This window comes from Acanthamoeba castellanii, assembly GCF_000313135.1.
Source record: "Acanthamoeba castellanii str. Neff unplaced genomic scaffold scf7180000084776, whole genome shotgun sequence".
NCBI classification, from domain to species: Eukaryota; Discosea; order Longamoebia; family Acanthamoebidae; genus Acanthamoeba; species Acanthamoeba castellanii.
This window is the reverse complement of record NW_004457586.1, coordinates 967,022-983,584: the sequence shown is the minus strand read 5'-3', so window position 1 is coordinate 983,584 and position 16,563 is coordinate 967,022. Positions and strand designations below refer to the sequence as shown.

The 16,563-nt window shown below is 57.6% G+C and overlaps 8 protein-coding genes across 8 annotated transcripts in view; 5 read left to right on the top strand and 3 right to left on the bottom strand.

Moving 5' to 3' along the window:
- Nucleotides 1-181: 181 nt before the first annotated feature.
- On the top strand, nucleotides 182-1,421 carry ACA1_285510 (pol polyprotein; the record flags this gene model as incomplete). Its single annotated transcript, XM_004344885.1, has 4 exons — nucleotides 182-586; nucleotides 628-990; nucleotides 1,045-1,242; nucleotides 1,401-1,421. 4 exons carry the CDS (start codon nucleotides 182-184, stop codon nucleotides 1,419-1,421), a joined length of 987 nt encoding a protein of 328 aa, XP_004344935.1.
- Nucleotides 1,422-2,446: 1,025 nt separating this feature from the next.
- On the bottom strand, nucleotides 2,447-3,274 carry ACA1_285500 (uncharacterized protein; the record flags this gene model as incomplete). The annotated part of the gene is given in 4 exon segments (XM_004344884.1): nucleotides 2,447-2,550; nucleotides 2,681-2,726; nucleotides 2,741-2,976; nucleotides 3,067-3,274. The coding sequence occupies 4 exon segments, from the start codon at nucleotides 3,272-3,274 to the stop codon at nucleotides 2,447-2,449; spliced, it is 594 nt and encodes a 197-aa protein (XP_004344934.1).
- Nucleotides 3,275-3,808: 534 nt separating this feature from the next.
- Nucleotides 3,809-5,880, top strand: ACA1_285490 (the record flags this gene model as incomplete). The annotated part of the gene is made up of 9 exons (XM_004344883.1): nucleotides 3,809-3,970; nucleotides 4,025-4,401; nucleotides 4,498-4,630; nucleotides 4,735-4,891; nucleotides 4,996-5,123; nucleotides 5,217-5,348; nucleotides 5,470-5,531; nucleotides 5,636-5,726; nucleotides 5,800-5,880. The coding sequence occupies 9 exons, from the start codon at nucleotides 3,809-3,811 to the stop codon at nucleotides 5,878-5,880; spliced, it is 1,323 nt and encodes a 440-aa protein (XP_004344933.1).
- Nucleotides 5,881-6,058: 178 nt separating this feature from the next.
- ACA1_285480 (uncharacterized protein) lies at nucleotides 6,059-8,502 on the top strand (the record flags this gene model as incomplete). Its single annotated transcript, XM_004344882.1, has 8 exons — nucleotides 6,059-6,860; nucleotides 6,922-7,056; nucleotides 7,159-7,322; nucleotides 7,440-7,709; nucleotides 7,791-7,937; nucleotides 8,031-8,147; nucleotides 8,232-8,373; nucleotides 8,459-8,502. The coding sequence occupies 8 exons, from the start codon at nucleotides 6,059-6,061 to the stop codon at nucleotides 8,500-8,502; spliced, it is 1,821 nt and encodes a 606-aa protein (XP_004344932.1).
- A 303-nt stretch (nucleotides 8,503-8,805) lies between these two features.
- Nucleotides 8,806-11,611, bottom strand: ACA1_285470 (uncharacterized protein; the record flags this gene model as incomplete). The annotated part of the gene is made up of 7 exons (XM_004344881.1): nucleotides 8,806-9,045; nucleotides 9,153-9,458; nucleotides 9,542-9,694; nucleotides 9,751-10,051; nucleotides 10,226-10,388; nucleotides 10,526-10,886; nucleotides 10,919-11,611. The coding sequence occupies 7 exons, from the start codon at nucleotides 11,609-11,611 to the stop codon at nucleotides 8,806-8,808; spliced, it is 2,217 nt and encodes a 738-aa protein (XP_004344931.1).
- A 747-nt stretch (nucleotides 11,612-12,358) lies between these two features.
- Nucleotides 12,359-13,280, bottom strand: ACA1_285460 (uncharacterized protein; the record flags this gene model as incomplete). The annotated part of the gene is made up of 2 exons (XM_004344880.1): nucleotides 12,359-13,105; nucleotides 13,185-13,280. 2 exons carry the CDS (start codon nucleotides 13,278-13,280, stop codon nucleotides 12,359-12,361), a joined length of 843 nt encoding a protein of 280 aa, XP_004344930.1.
- A 1,492-nt stretch (nucleotides 13,281-14,772) lies between these two features.
- ACA1_285450 (dual specificity protein phosphatase) lies at nucleotides 14,773-15,759 on the top strand (the record flags this gene model as incomplete). Its single annotated transcript, XM_004344879.1, has 5 exons — nucleotides 14,773-14,869; nucleotides 14,940-15,021; nucleotides 15,108-15,244; nucleotides 15,354-15,470; nucleotides 15,596-15,759. 5 exons carry the CDS (start codon nucleotides 14,773-14,775, stop codon nucleotides 15,757-15,759), a joined length of 597 nt encoding a protein of 198 aa, XP_004344929.1.
- Nucleotides 15,760-15,893: 134 nt separating this feature from the next.
- The window catches only part of ACA1_285340 (DnaJ domain containing protein), a gene marked incomplete at both ends in the record, with an annotated part of 1,151 nt that continues 481 nt past the window's right edge, over nucleotides 15,894-16,563 (top strand). The window contains 4 exons of the mRNA XM_004344878.1: nucleotides 15,894-15,978; nucleotides 16,054-16,135; nucleotides 16,238-16,374; nucleotides 16,465-16,550. Of these exons, the coding sequence (XP_004344928.1) occupies nucleotides 15,894-15,978; nucleotides 16,054-16,135; nucleotides 16,238-16,374; nucleotides 16,465-16,550 (390 nt within the window). The remainder of the gene's footprint in view (nucleotides 15,979-16,053; nucleotides 16,136-16,237; nucleotides 16,375-16,464; nucleotides 16,551-16,563) is intronic.

Here is a 16,563-nt window from a genome sequence, read left to right as displayed (position 1 = left end):
CTCTCCACCATGCTGCTGATCATGATCTCCAACACCCTGAACTCCTTTGAATGGCAGGGGGACCAACTCCCAGAACCCCTGTGCAACCTGTGCTGGTGCTGGGCAGCCTTCAGGATTTGTGGCAACTGTTGGTGGGTGATGTCAATGTGTGCCCCCTCATATGGATGATGACATATGATGGATGGTGGAGTGGGTGGATGAGGAGCTCACTGTTGAGGAGGTTGCATTGCTGACTGTGCTCCTCACTGAGAACTGTGATGTCTTCACACTGTTGCTCCTGTGCCTGGGCCAGGCCAACCATGCACCCCATGAGATTGACTTGCAGGGCCACCAGCCTGTCAAGTGTCACCTGTGTCAAGTGTTGCTGAAGGAGATGGTGGTTCAGTCCACTGAGATATCCAAGATGCTTGAGGCTGGAGTGGTGCGGCTGTTGAAGGGGCCATGGGTGTTGCTGGTGGTGCTGGTCACAAAGAAGGATGGCTTGACTAGGTTCTGTATTGACTATTGGGCTCTCAACTGCATGACCAAGAAGGATAGCTACCTGCTGCCCCAGGTGGATGTGATCCTGGACATGCTTTTGAAGTTGGTGTGGCGGTCACCCTTGACCTGGTCAGTGGCTACTGGCAGATACCAGTCCAGGAGGAAGACATCAAGAAGACTGCATTCACAATGCAGCATGGGATGTACAAGTTCATGGTGATGCCATTTGGGCTCACCAACATGCTGGCCAGTTTCCAGTGGGATATGGATGTTGTGCTGTCTGGGCTGAACTGGGTGTTGACTCTGGTCTACATCAATGATATCATTGTGTTCTCCAGGACTTTTGAGGACCAGATGCACCTTCAGGAGGTGTTCCAACAGCTGCAGGCAGCAACCATGTACATGAAGCCCAGCAAGTGCAATTTCTGCCAGCATGAGCTGCTGTTCCTAGGGCACATCATGCATAAGGACAGTATCATGGCCAACCCTGAGAAGCTACATGCCATCCAGGTGATGACAAGGCCTGCTAACATCACACTTCATGTGGGTGGTGGCGTGTGACAGGGCGTTCAATCAGCTGAAGAAGCAGCTTATGTCACCCCAGTGCTGGTGTTCCCCAACTTTGAGCAGCCATTCTACCTGCACACTGAGTTCTTCATTGTCACTGACCATGTGGCGCTGAAGTGGCTCATGAATGCCCAGGAGCTGAGGGGCCAGCTGGCATGGTGGTCCATGAAGCTGCAGCCATACAAGTTCAAAGTGGTGTATCATGTGGGCACACTGCCAATGCCAACACCATTACCCATCCTCCAGTACTTCACATGGAGGAGACCAACATGGTGTGCATTGCCTTGAGTGGTCCCAACCAGCCAGGCATGCAGCCATTGCAGGATGTGAGTTTGTGTGGCTTGTGGCAACAGACCCCTACAGCAACCAAGTGAGGAGCACCTGATTGGCCAATGGATGAGGACTGGGAGAACAACTGGCCACCATCAGAAGACTGGATGGCGCTGAATCAACAAGATGGCAGGAAGCACAACTAGGGCACAGGTCAGTTCAGGACCAACAGCCATCAGGGTGCCACCTGGTATTGACTCCCTCCTGGTCCAACTCCAGTGGGAGCAGTGCACCAACAAGTTCATGGGTGCCATCATCCAGTTTTTGAGGACAACAAACTCCCTGGGACATCCAGACCACACAGTGGGTCAAAATCAAGGCAGAGCAGTGTGAGATGGTCAATGGAGTGCTCCATCACCACATCTGGCCACAACAGGGAGTGGAGTTCACTAGGACAATGACCAAAATAGCAATCCTGGCTGCCCTGGTGGAGACAATTCTACATGCACATCATGACAACTTGCTTGGCAGTCACCGCAGTCAGAATCAGATGTGTGAGACAATCTGCCAGAAGTACTGGTGGCTGAGGATGCTCAAGCAGATCACAGAGTGGGTCACTGCCAGGAGAAGAAAGGCCCATGTTCAGGCAAGACAGGACTCCTTCAGCTGTTGCTGGTGGTGTCCTGACCATTTGAGAGGGTGGGCATGGACCTGATGGGGCCATTCAGCCCCACCAACACCAGGAACCAATGGATCTGCATCATTGTTGACTACCTGATGAAGTGGCCAATTGCTGTTGCCCTGCCAGACAAGCACGCCAAGACTGTGGCAAGGGCATTAAAGAGAAAAAGGACAACTTTCCGGGGCTGTTAACTATTTATTTATTTTTCTGAAGGAAAATAAATAGTTAAAACAATTGTGGAAGCGTTCCATCGACGAGACGTAACTCATTTACTCTTGAGTAAATTTATTTATTTATTTTTATTATTTATTCGGCCATTTTATCGCTGCACATGCACATGCCCCTGCCGTTCATGGGCATCTTGACCTAAACACTATATTCATTTTTATGTACACACCCCCTCTTTTTATACACATAAATGGATGCGCTCTCCTCTCGTGCTACTTACTACTCGTTGAGGGTCTCCTCCATCGCCTGGAGTCCCCCATTGCATCCCCGCTTCAGTTGCTTGAAGGCGGCCTTAGTCTTTTTCAGCTTCTTCTCGAGCGCACCTGCCTTGTGCTGGAGGTCCGTGCAATCTTGGACTGTCCTCTCAAGCCCTTCTCGCAGTCCCTCAGTTTCCTTCTTGAGCCTTTCGGCCTTCTTCTCGAGGGTTTCGTTCTCGTTCTCGAGCCCCTCGACCTTCTTCTCGAGCCCCTCGACCTTCTTCTCGAGCCCTTCGACCTTCCTCTTGAGGGTTACGTTCTCGTTCTCGAGCCCTTTGACCCTCTTCTCGAGCCCTTCGCCCTTCCTCTTGAGGGTTACGTTCTCGTTCTCGAGCCCCTCGACCTTCCTCTTGAGGGTTACGTTCTCGTTCTCGAGCGCATTTACCTTTCTCTGGATGTTCTGGCGGCCTTGGGTCTCCTCGTTCAGTTTCTCCTGTAGGGCCTTCATCTGCTTTTCGATGGCCGCCAAACGGTTCCCCACCACGCTGTCGGCTGTGGAATCAATCCAAGAGATGAGATGTCAGGCCAGTAGGGAAGAGAGAGAGGAAATGGGGGGGGGGAAAAGCAAATCAACTCACGAACCAGTGGTTTCGATGAGCGGGCTAATCTTGAGACCCAAGACAGGCGATTCACTTAGGCCAGGGGGACACCATTTCCTCCAAAAGTCTCCCGCCGCCGCGTACATGCGGGTAGGAGGCTCCTCGACGTCGGATGGTGTCATGAGCACGTGATCGAGGGCCACGGGCTCGCCAAACTGGAAGAGCTTCTTCTCGGAAACTGAGACATCCATCTTCCTTGCTCGTCCCTCGTCTCTACCGCGGCTCGCTCGCGTCAGCTTGAGTTCAGCCCTGTGTGCGTGGCGTTGTGAAGATGCAAAAGGCGCGAAGCCCGGACCCGGTTTTCAAAAGAAAACAAACCCTGGCATTTCCGCTATCCAAGGAATTCATAGCTAAGCATTAAAAAAAATTGAAAATTAGGTCTGCGTGGTGCTGGTCGTGGCCGTGATCGTCGTCGTGCTGGCCGTGCGCCGGCGCCGACGCATGAACCAGGAGTTGAGCTCGCTGGCGTCCGCGGTCCACGTCGACGGCTACGATCTGTACGACTCGGACCCCGACGAGCGACTCTAGACCTCTTCTTCTTCTTTATTGACACATATTGAGCTTCATCTTCAAATGCAATTTATTTATTTTAATTCCATAAAATAGGAATTATCTTTTGTTTTGTGAAGATGAAGAGAGGTTTGGAGGCGCTGGATGAGTCAAAGTTCTTCGTTGATCTGGGGAATGACGGCTCGAGGCAAGGAGTGCCGCCGCCACCAAACACGATGCTCTACTTGGGCGAGGTTACGGAGGGTCTCGAATTCATCGCGGCAGATGAATTGAAATCGCGATTACGTCGCGATTGGGTGGCGATGGGGGGCGATTCCGAGATGAAAGTCGATGCCGGCCCTCCCCCCGAGGAATCGCACGAATGGGTCGATACATTGGTCCGCTATCAAGAGGGCAGCGGCCTCATCTTCTTCCATCTCCCCACTTGCGAGGCGATCTCGGCCATTCGGGCGCGAACCGCGTTCCTGGGCGGGCTGCTCACCGTGGAGACCGTCTTCGTCTTCCTGGACCACATCGTAGGCCTCCCGCAGGACGAATCGGGCCTCGACGCCATCGAACACCACGTACGCGACCGCCTTGACGCGGCCAAGTGGGACCAGGCCCTGCACGTGTGGACGCGCCACTTTCGAGAGCTGGGCCGGGCCACCAGCAGCACCAGCACAGATGAAGCCGATATAGTCGATCATGCAGAGGCGGCGGCCGACGCCGATACGACGGCGCTCTCGAGCTCGACTTCGTTTGCGCCGCAGTTCCGCTGCTCGTGCCGACGCCGGGGCGAACAGATGTGGCAATCCCACGCCGTCGCGGGGTACGACGTACCATCATCAACATCGTCATTGTACTCTTTCGTTTTACACGCGATCGCGATTGGCCTGACCTTGCTTGGCCTTGGGCTGTGACACAGAGCGGTTGGCGCTGGGATGGTGGACCGATTCCCCAACTGGAAGGTCTCCCTCAAGACCTACGAACTCGAGGTCTACGTCAACGTCATCAAAGCGGACATGATCCTTGGCGTCTCCCTTTCACACCGCCCTACAGTACTCCCGCTCTTTCCTTGTGCCGTGCGTGTGCTGTGGTGTGTGTGTGTGCCGCGCGCGCGCTCCCACGACTGATGACTGACGACCCATCCAACGCGTCCCAGGACGGCAATTCGAATTATGCGGGTCATCCCGGCGGCCGCAAGAAGCGGCGCAGGCAAAAGGGTTTCGTCACCTTGTTGGGCAAAACGGCCCTCTCGCCCACCATCGCCAACTCACTCATCCTGCTCGCTGACATCAAGCCCGGCCAAGTGGTGCTGGGTAACTTGCTCCCACAACACGCGAGCCGTGTCGTTGGTCGTGTGCGTCGTGTGTGTCGTGTGCCGTGTGCCGTGTGTGTCGTGTGTCTTACGTGTGACGCGCAGACCCGTTCTGTGGGGTGGGTACCCTGCCCATCCACGCGGCGGCGATTGAACCGGGGGCGATCGTCATCGGCGCGGATCGTGCCAAGTCGGAAGTGAACAAGACAGTCAACAACCTGCAGCTCTACAATGTACGCGCCTTGCTTTCATTTCCGCTGTTGGCCACACACACACACACACACACACACACAACACTCAATGCTTGCTACGCGTGCGTGTGACAGGAGCGAGTCGCCCCGCGGTGTCCCTGGGTCGACATTGTACAATGGGACGTGCGGCGATTGCCGATCCGTTCGTCGTTCGTCGACGTGGTCATCTCCGATCTCCCCTTCGGCGTTCGCTCCGGCTCCACCAAAGTACACTGCACCGCTTGCCATCTATGATGCGTTGCGTGCCCTCACTGATCTAATGATTTTTTATTTTATTTTTTATTTTTTAATATTCCTATTATTGTTTCATTTGGTTCGAACCAAACAGAGCAATCATGTCCTCTATCCATTGGCTCTGAAGGAACTGGCACGCGTCACCAAGTTGCAGGGGTACGCCAATCGTTGCTTGCTTCGTGTCGTTGGTCGTGTCGTGTTGTCGTGTCGTGTTGTCGTGTCGTGTCGTGTCGCGTGTGCTGACTGGTGGCGGGATGTAGGAAAGCGCTGCTGATTACGGCGGACGATGACTTGATGACGAACGTGGTGGCCAAGGCCACGCACCTGTGGCGAACAGTCCAGACCCACAGCGTACGTGCCCCTTCCTCCTCCTTTCTGGTGCTTTGCTTTACTCGCTTTCCAACCGCCACCATCCGCTGCGCAGTTCTTGATGGGCCTCAACGAGATGCGAATAACACTGTACGTTCTCGAGAGGTGCGATTCGACCGAGCCTCCGGCCCAATAAACAGGCCCTTCATTGACACACAACACGACCCACGACCCACGGGGAATGCGGAGAATGTGGATGGACCTGGTTTGGAATGTCGTGGTTACCAGGTAACTCTATGTTATTTTTTAGTATTTTGTCTCACGAAACACCCCCACAAAAGATTAGCGAGAAAGAAGGAGAAGAGAAATTGCAGATGTTGTCGGTTGGTGAGCTCCCGACGGTGATGCGAGTGCTGAAGGACTGGCGCAAGGTCCACTACAAGGACGACCCCATGAAGGAACAGCTCTACCGCGAGGAGTTCATGAAGAACAAGAACGATCTGGTCCACCCCAACATGTTCGACTACCTCAGGGACGAGCGCGCCTGGCGCAACGACGACGCCGAGCACCAGAAACACATCAAGCGCGGCCCCTCTTCTTCATCTTCGTCTTCTACATCGTCTTCAGCCGCCGCCGCTAATAACAACTTGAATCGGCCCACCAACAACATCGTCACCAGCAAGAACGACGGCGTCTACAGCGTGGTCGGGGAGGTGATGGTGGCCGAGTCGCCAGACTTTGTGGGCCAGGACACCGGCGCGCCGGGCGACAAGGCCGCGCCCGTGGGCGACAAGCGGCAGCCGCCGGGCCAGAGCGGCCTGCGACTCGGGGCCGGAGGGGGCGGTGCGGGCGATGAGGGCCGAGGCCACGCGCCAGCCGCGGCCCAGAAGAAGGAGGGCCTCCAGTTTGCCAAGGAGGAGGTGGTGATGGCGGCCGGGCGGCCCAGCCCCAGCCCCAGCCCCAGCCCCAGCCTGACCCCCTCACCCCCAGCGGCCGGCGCGTCCGGGCAGCTGCCCAAGAGCGCCGGCCCGCAGCCAAGCGCTGCGGCGGCTGGCAAGTCGTTCTTGTCCGCCGCCATTAGCCAGTGGGAGACGGCGCTGGCCGTCGGGATCTACGTCTGCTGCACCACCACTACCGGGGCCAAGGTCCCGCCGCTGCGGGTTCGCGTGCCAGAAGGTTCTCGCCACCATTCTCATTCGTTCTTCTGCTTCTTCGTTCTTACACGACGAGTGGGCAGGGGCCACGGTGGAGCGGGTGCTGAAGGAGGTGCGGCGGAAGGCGAGCGAGGTGGGTATGCCCTTCAACATGGACCCGCAGGCCTACAGCCTGCGCATCGCCGAAGACGACGGCACGCCGGACTACGACACCCCGCGTACGGCCACCCCTGCTGTTGCAATGTATATTTTCTTATATGTAGACTATATGTTATATATGTTGGGAAATGACGCTCACCTGCAACCTCGTTGCAATGCAGAGCTCAATGCCGATGTTGAGGTGAAACGCTTCCCGCAGCTGCGGTTTTGCATGGTGGACTCGCCGCTCTTCGTCAAGTCCGTGGCCAGCACCAGCACCAGCGCCGTGACCAGCATCAGCTCGCCGCGCCTCCTCCGCGTCGCCATGGGCGCCGACCAGTTCCAGGTGCCTGGAACAGCCCACGCATTCCTCCTGTTCCAGTTGCTGACGTAGGCAACACACACGCACCACCTCACGCCTGCGACTGCTCACGCACACGCACACGCACACGCACACGCACAGACCTTTGAGAAGGGCAAGGACCTGAAGTTGAAGGACATACTGTGGCGCGTGTGCACCAAGTCATCGATGGACTACACCCAGCACGCGCTCCACCTCATCAACTCGGACGAGCCGCTGCCGCTTGACATGCCGGCGGCCGACGTGCCGGGCGACATGCTCACCCTGGTCAAGAAGGAGCGGGCCTCCAAGTACCGCGGCTCGCGCTCGTCGAGCAGCCTCGTCCGCAGCTCCGCCAAAGCCCGGCCCGGCCCCCTGTCCAGCGGCAAGAAGGTAAGTGTGGGTGTGCGGTCGCGTGTGTGCGGTGTGTGCGGTGTGTGCGATCGGCTGAACGCGGCGGAATTGAATGGCCAGATACCGACCCTGTTCCGGTCGCAAGTCAACATGCTCGACTCGAAGGAGCCCAGCGATGACGACGAGGAGGAAGACGAGTCGCGGGACACGCCCTTCGGCAAGCCCTCCTTCACCTTCTGGAACAAGGAGAAGGCCTTCCGGCTCAAGGTGCTTGGGCCTCAGCCCTCCCGAACAACACGAAAGCCAGTGTTGGCGTGTAGCGCCACTAAAAACGTAAACTGTGTTGTGGGGATGGTGCAGAGATACGAGGTGACGAAGATGACCAAGTTCAACATCAAACAGGAGCGGGTGCTGGGCATCGATCGCGATAGGATCACCAACGCATCCAAGAGGAAGAGCGGCGAACCCAGCGGAAGCGTACGCCCGCTTTTTTTGTTGGTTGGTTGGACCATTTCTGTTCTTCATGGCTCATCATCTTCTATGTTTGCTATTGGCATGTAGCAACCTACGTGGAAGTTGATCAAGAACGTGGTGGAGGCCAAGGTGTCCGAAACCAAGTCCTCCCAGTTCACGCTCACATTCGAGGAGGAGGGCAAGGAGAACGTCACCCACACCTTCGAAGCTCTCAACCCTCAAGAAGCCTGTACGCTCTTCTTCTTCTTCTGTGCTTCTCTTGTTGCTGTTGTTGGCACTGAACCACTTCCCTATGATGCTTCATGATGGTGCAGGTGAGATTGTGGAGAAGATCAAGTGTTGTAAAAACAGCATGTGAGCACATAACACATGCTCAATTTGAAGTTTCGTAATGTCTGGCCCAAGCAGCTTGGTGGCGGCCAGTCGCCTACCGCGGATGGATGCCATAAGCAACATACCAGCGTCTGGTGGGCTTGGGGTGTGCATTATTAGCTCGTCCGCCATGATCTCAGCCACATTGAATCTGTCGCCCTTTATCTGTATTGGCGCCAAAACTTTTTGGAGCACCTTCTCGAATCAATGGCGAGCAATGTGGCTTAGGGGTCGAGTATGTGCATATGTTATATTTATATAGATGTGTGGGGATGTATGTGCATGAGGCTCAGAAGGGGAAGCTGCCAATCTGGAAGCTCCCCGGCGCGCTGCCGCCCACGCCGCTCCCGAACGGCTGTTCGTCGCCGAGGCTCCCCTTCTGACGCACGGGCGGCACGAGCACGACCTCGTCGAGCTCGGCCCCGATGAGGTGGTCGCTGATCTTGGCCGTCGCAAAGTCGGCCGGGAGGTAGTTGTTCGAACACAGCTCCTGCGACAGGATGCCCATCCGCTGGTAGGCCGCCGCCACCTGCATTGCCAGCGCCACCTCATCAGCCCAATTACTCACGTGGTCGTGCCGTGTGTCGTGTGTCGTGTGTTGCGTTCGTGTGCGTGTGCGTGTCGTGCGACAAGTACCAGTTGCGAGCAGAAGATGGTGTCCAGGTTGTCGCACTCGTTGGAGTCGCGCAAGGCGCGGAGCAGCTCGAGCGGGTTTGTCTTGTAGGGTCGCCCATCGACTTCGGCCACAAATTCGTGCAGCGCCGCCTCCATCTCTTCCGTGCGCTCGGTGCGCAGGCGCCGCACGCCGAGCTCCGTGCGCGACTCCAGGTAGAACGCCAGGCGTCGGTCGAGGTGGAACAGGTGCACGCCGTCTCGCGTGGCCTCGAACAGATAGAGGCCCTCGCGCTTCCGATGCTTGGCCACCATCGCCACGTGGTCCCACTGTGCACGAACACAGTCAACGGATTGATTTTTGGTTGGTCTTTGAGGAGTGATTGATTGGAGGTTGGTTGGTGGCCACGTACTCGGCTGCGGGTGGCGAGCTTGGCGCCGTGCGAGGCGAGCTGGGAGCAGTGGAAGAGGATGACGTCGCCCACCTGCAACCGCAGCGGCACCGCCAGCGAGGGCAGGCCCAACGCGCTCAGCGCGCCCGCGCTCTGGTCCAGCGATGTGTGTATCTGAAATGAAACAAAATGTTAGTCGGAATGATGGCAATGGCCGGGGCGGGCCGTACGGTCATGTGCATGCTGCCGAGGCGTGTACGGCTTCGGTCCTTGCTCTTGGCCGCGACCCGGGAATCGCGGGCGTCGTTGCTGGCGTCGTCGCCCAGCTTCTGCCAGTTCCATAGGAGCTGGTAGTCGCAGGTGGGGACGATGGGCAGCCACAGGTCGTGCGTCTTGCCGGCGGCCAGACGGGCCAGCGGCACCTCCATCGTGCCCACGTGGAGCCGCCGCGCACGGTGCGCCTTGGTGCGGCAGCGGTAGAACAGCTTCACCGACAGCGTGGGCTCCACCTCGCCGCCCTCCTGATACACGCTGCAGACGCTCGACCAGATCAGTCGCACAGCACAGCACAGCACAGCACAGCACAGCACAGCACAGCACAGCACAGCACAGCACAGCACAGCACAGCACAGCACAGCACAGCACAGCACAGCACAGCACAGCACAGCACAGCACAGCACAGCACAGCACAGCACAATTGCGTACAAGGTGAGGTGGTGGTTGAAGGTCGGGCTGGCAATGGTGGTGCGCTTGGTGCGGGTGGTGTTCTCGCCCACGCTCACGGTGAAGAAGGGCGCGAAGAGCTTGTGCTTGAAGAGCTTTCGCATGGCCCGCTTGTTGAGCACCAACAGGTCCTTGGCCTCCAGCACTGCAGCGTGCAATTGTGAGAGATAGGAAAGAAAGAGTGTCAGCAACGCGCTGCGAGGCTGCCGGCGGGCCATGCACCTGTGTGCACGCGAGATTGACGTACAGACGAGGTCGAGGAAGGCGGCGCGCGGAACGAACTCTTCGTCTTTGCTGCGGGTGCCTCCCTTGACTTGCCCTCGTTGCGGAAGGCGGGAGACGTGTCTTGGTTGTATCGGCAAGCGCGCTCGTCGTCCTCGTCGTCCTCGTCGTCCTCGTCATCGTCCTCTCCAAACTCCTCATCTTCCTCCTCTTCAGAGTCCTCGTCATCCTCTTCTTCATCCTCTTCGTCGTCTTCCTCCGAGGAGAGCACTGGGCCGACCGGCGCCGATCGCGACAGGTTCTTCAGCTTCCTCTTCCGCTCCTTCTCCTCTCTTCCTTCTCTTTCTCTTTCTCCTTCTCCTTTTCTTTCTCTTTCTCTTTCTCTTTTTCCTTCTTCGACGGTGGCGACTTGCTGTTGTCGCTGCCCTTGCGCTGCAGGGTGAAGGTGGTGACCAGGGGTCCCTTGGTGAGCGAGCCCTTGCGGCGCATGGCCGGCAGATCGGCGACACCGCCATCGGGCCGGTGTTCGGTGATGACCAGCTCCGAGTCGGTCATGGCCCGGCGGCGACCCGACGGCGGCACCCACAGCCCGTAGCCGAACGAGCCCAGGCTGTTCTTCCGCCGCTCCTTCGACGTTGCGGTCTCCTCGCCGTCGTCTTCCTCGTCGCCGTTGTCCTCCTTGGACTTCGTGAGCGCGGCGGCCTTCTTCGTGACGAATTCGACGTTGCGCTCCCGCTGCTCGCCGCTGCCGGGGAGTTCGAGCTCGACAGGCTGCGCGGCGTCGCCTTCGACCAGGCGCTTGAGCTTGATGAGCTGCTGGCGCTTCTCGCCGCGGCGTACCTCCCTCTCCCTCTCCTTCTCCTGCTGTTGCTGTCGGGCCTTGGTCTTTCGCCGGCTCCGGCGCAGGAAGAACAACCCGCCCGCGGAGCCCACGGGGCCGGTCGTGTCGCTGTTGTTGTCTACCTCCTCTTCGCTCTCTTCTTCGGTGCTGCTCTTCTCCTCTTCATCCTCGACCTCTTCGCCGTCACTTTTCCGATCGTCTGCGGCCTCTTTGGCGGTCGTTTCTTCGTTTCTTTGCTGTTTCTTTTTGTTTTTGTCTTTGTCTTGTCTCTTCTCCATTTGCACCTCCTGCTTCATCATCTTCATCTTGGGCAGTTTCTTCTTCTCGGGACTCGGGGCGATATGGATCTTGGTGGGGCTGCTCGTGAGAGATGATGTCGGAGACTCGCCACGGGCCTTGGCTTCAGCCAACTCGGCCTTGGATGATTTTAGTGGAGACGTTGAGCCTTCGTGTCCATCCTTGCCGCCGGGGCTCGGTCGCCTCCCTTCTTCTTGTCTAGTCATTGCCCGGGCTCTGCAGAATCGATTTGCTGCATTCACAAAATGCCGCTACTCGTCAGAAAGCGATCAACGCATGCTGAAATGGACAAGGAGATGAGGATGGTACAGGTGCTCTCTCCTTCTCAAAAGGGGTGCCTTCCCCCTATTTACTACTTTGGCTCAATCCTCGTTCCTGATCTGATGCGTGAATGGAATGAAAGAAAGGAGGCGGGCGAACCACCTTCCGTGCCGAGAGATAAGAAGCTTTCCTCTGCTCGAGCGCAGACGTCGAGGGGATAGAGGTAGAACGACGGAGGTGTTGAGGAGCTGCACCGTGAACGAGCAAGTCCCAGGGAAATGTCAGGCCATTCGACGCCCACAAGCTGACCCGCTCGGGCAGTTTGACCTGAAATTTCGGCCGTAACATTTGTTTTACGTAGACACTGTACTATTTCAGTGCGCACGCTAATAGCTGTGTGCTGGCAGGTGGCCCGCAGGAGAACCCTGCGCGCTGGACATGGTAGACTACAGGTCAAAGTGTTTCATTCGTTTCTTCAACTACAACGACATGTGTCAGATGCCTTTGCTGAGCGTTCTGGCTCGTCTCTCTCGTCGGTCGAGCATGTCCCGGTCCTGCACGATGCTCGAGTCCGTCAGCTCCTCCTTGCTCAGGGTGCGGGCGCGCCTCACCCGCACGGTGTGTGGACTCGCCTCCGACTCCGAAGACGATGACGACGTCAGGCTGTCCAGCAGCGACACCTCCTTGCTGTTCGACCGGCCCCGCCGGCCCTTCCAGTCCAGCAGCATGGCCAGCGGCGACAGCACGGGCTCGGGGCTGGTGCTTTCGTCGTCGGCCGCCAGCTGGCCGTTGTTGCCGCTGTTGCTAAGTGGCGTGGAGGCCGCGGCAGCTGCTGAGGGTCCTCGATCGCCACCGCGGTGGATGACCGACCGACTCTTCTTCCCGTTGGTGCTCGAGCCGGCGCCCTCCATCACGCCCAGCATCTTCATCGCCTTGAGGGGCACGGCCGTGTTGTTGTTCGGCGCCGGCTTGCTCCTCGTCGCTGTGGAGCTTGATGAGCTGGGCGATGACTGAGTCGGCGGTGAGGACCCGCCAGCGTCGGATGCCTCGAGGTCGTAGTCGACGTCCTGATTCCAGCGCCCGGCCGAGGTGACGTCGAGGTTGACCATCCCCAGCAGCTTCATGGCCTTGAGCGAGAGCACCGGCGAGGCGTGGCTGCCCCGAGGGGACAGCGCCAGCTCGTGCGACAGCGACTGGATCTCGTCGTTGAGTTGCTTGTACTTGAGCTCCTCTTGTTGCTGCTGCTGATTACACCGGTCAGCAAGAAGGTGAATTTGATATAGGAATGAATAAAGAAGCATATCGTCAGCGTCATCGTACCTCCACATCCCCCAGGATTCCGAATCGTTGCAGGAACCTCTTCTTCTTGTTTTGTGGGGCGGCGTTGCCCAGCTCGTAGAGCTTGCTCACCACCATCTCGACCTTGCGCGCTCTGCTCAGATCTGGGGCCGATATGGCCTTGCCCGACTTCCTCGAAGCCCCATTGCATTCTTCTTCTTCTTCTTCGCCCTCTCCCTCGCCTTCATCATAAACATCGTAGTATTCAACTTCTCCGCTCGAGTCCAGATCGCCCAGGAGGTCCACCTTCGACCTGACGATGTCGCTCCCCCCTGTTCTGGTGGGCACTTCGTTGGAGGACCACCGTAGCGCATCTTTCCTCCTCCTGGAGACTAGGGGCGATGTTGGTGTCGACATCGACGAAGACGTAGAAGAAGTGGAAGGTTCCGGATAACAAGCTGGTGGTGATGTTGAGAGGGGGCTGGCCTCCTGGTTGTCGGCTGTTGTTGGCGTAGAGCCTTTCCCGCTGCGTCGTGTCTTCTCCTCCCCCGGCTTCTTCAACTTCTTCTTTTTCTTCTTCTTCTTCTTCTCCGTCGTTGTTGCTGTGGTCTTCTCCTTGACTTTGTCGCCAGGAGGCCCTGGGATCCAGTCGTCGAAGTCTTCCAGCATCATTCTGCAGCAGTTGAAAGAGGGAATCGGAACGGATGAAGACGTGCCTGTCGTAGCTGTGTTGAGTCGTGCTCGACCTTGTAGAACAGTATGCTTATCACCCCCTGCCGGTTGTCTCTGCTGAAGGAAAAGACGTTTGCTCAAGTTTGAAGAAGTACCAAGATAGGAAACCGGCTTCATACCATATCGCTCCACATTTTGTACCATTTCTGGGCATGAACGTCAACCAACCCACGCCCCCAGTAACCAGTTGATGTCATGTCAAGCCCTTCAAGTTCAAAGTAGAAGGGAGGAGTGCCTTTTTGGCACTTGTCAGCCTTGGCTCAGTGACAAATAAAAGTTCAACATGGCCAGTCGAAAGAACAAACAAACACAACTACAAGAACTTGCAGATCATGGACACCAGAGCAGGAGTGATGCTACTCGCCTACGCCGGCGCCAGCGAGGGTGACTCTCTGTCGCATATCCGCACTGCCGAGCTGGCGCTGCAACAGCTCAGCGAGGCGTGCTTGCTTCACCACAACAGCCGCGTGGCCCAGCTCTGCGGGTTCAATCCCTGCCTGGGTAGCACCGACGCTGCAGCGTCCAGGGTCGTGTGCTGCACCCCTCCAACTGGTGGTCAGTACTCGACCCACCACCAGCGATCGTACACGTGGCACTACAGCTGTGTCTCCGACAACGACGGACAGTAGGCGCCCACTGCGATGCCGAACAGCCACCACCAGGCCAGAGCAGCGAGCAGCGCCACTAAGGGACCTGGTTCCCGCTGGCACAACTACTCCGTTGGCGACATCTTGCGACTGTACAGTCCCAAAAGAGAGTAAGGACCACCAACCCACTGTAAATACCCTCTTTTTCAACAACCAATAGTAGGCTTGCGCGTGGGGTTCGCTGAAGACTTACACAACAAAACGGCGGAAGCCGAGAGCAAGTTGTTGACGACTGAAAGCCAAGGCCCAACATGAGCACCACCAGCGCCACTAAGAAGATACTGACCTCGGACAGCCACCCGCTCAAGGTGGACTATGTAGCCGACCTGCCCACCCAGGGCAAGCTCGGTGCAGCTTCTCTCTTTTCCCTACCCCCCCCCACCAGCGGCTGACCACGTAGTCCACACGGGTCCTGCAGGGATGACCTTCGCGCCGGGCAAGTTCCAGGAGAACACCCCTACGGGCAACGTCTGGCATCGCGACGTGGCCACCGACGTACGGTACGTCAACGTTGCCAAATGCCGACGTTGATGGCAACGAGGGTCGGGCTGACGATTGAGAGCGGACATGCCGCCATGCTGACCAGGGTGCTGCGGGAGACGCACGGGACCGACGTGCTGGTGTCCCTGCTGGAAGACTTTGAGTACTCGCACATGCAGATCGAGCACCTCTTCGCGACGTGCCGGGAACACGGCATCGAAGTCATCCACTACCCCATCGTCGGTGAGCCTACTTCAGCCGCACACACACACACACACACAATCGCACACGCACCACCGCACACGCGCTCACAAACGATGTGTACATACATATTACGCGTACCTCTGCGCAGATGGAGAGACGCCGGTGTCGCTGGAAGACACCCACGCCGTGGTGAGCAAGATGCAGGCCCACCTCGAAGCCGGCCGTAACGTCGTCGTGCACTGCAAGGCTGGCTTGGGCCGCACCGGTACAATCTTACGCCACACACACGCAGCACACGCACACGCATGCCTACCGTCAATGTGGTCTGTGAACTGAGAAATGAATGGTGTGATGATGTTATTCACGCACCATGGCTGGGGCGGGGGACAGGGCTCATAACCGGCTGTTGCCTGAAGGCGCTCGGGGTGTCGGGAGAGGAGGCCCTGGAGCGCGTGCAGCTGGCGCGAAACGGGACGTGCTATCAGACCAATCAGCAGCACTACCTGCTCCACTCCTTCCTCCCCGCCGTGCCAGCTGACCGCCAGAATGCCTGAGCTCGGGTGCGCATTGTCCCCGTGCAATGGAACGAAAATAAACAAAGTCGAATTCAGAACGGTAGAAAAAGAAAATGAAATGAAAAACAAAAGTAAAAAGAAACAAGACCAAAGCAAACAAGTTGGAAGGCAACATGACCACCAAGAAGATACTGACCTCGGACAGCCACCCGCTCAAGGTGGACTTTGTGGCCGACCTGCCCACCCAGGGCAAGCTCGGTACCCAGAGAAGCTTCCTCGCCCCCTCTCCCTCCGGGCCAGGTGACTGACCACTGGGCCACACGGGTCTTGCAGGGATGACCTTTGCGCCGGGCAAGTTCCAGGAGAACACCCCTACGGGCAACAACTGGCACCGCGACGTGGCCACCGACGTACGGTACGTAAACGAGTCGATGTGGTGATGTTACTGTGGACGATGGTGATGATGGTCGTGACTGACGTTATCGAGAGTTCATGTCGTGACCGTTTCGATGACCAGGGTGCTGAGGGAAACGCACGGGATAGAGGTGCTGGTGTCCCTGCTGGAAGACTTTGAGTACACGCAGCTCCAGATCGAGCACCTCTTTGCGACGTGCCGGGAACACGGCATTGAAGTCATCCACTTCCCCATCGTCGGTGAGCCGGACTCCAGCCGCACACGCAACACGCATCACGCACACACGCACTCACAAACAAACAAATATATTACGCGTACCTCCCACGCAGATGGAGAGACGCCGGTGTCGCTGGAAGACACCCACGCCGTGGTGAGCAAGATGCAAGCCCACCTCGAAGCCGGCCGTAATGTCGTCGTGCACTGCAAGG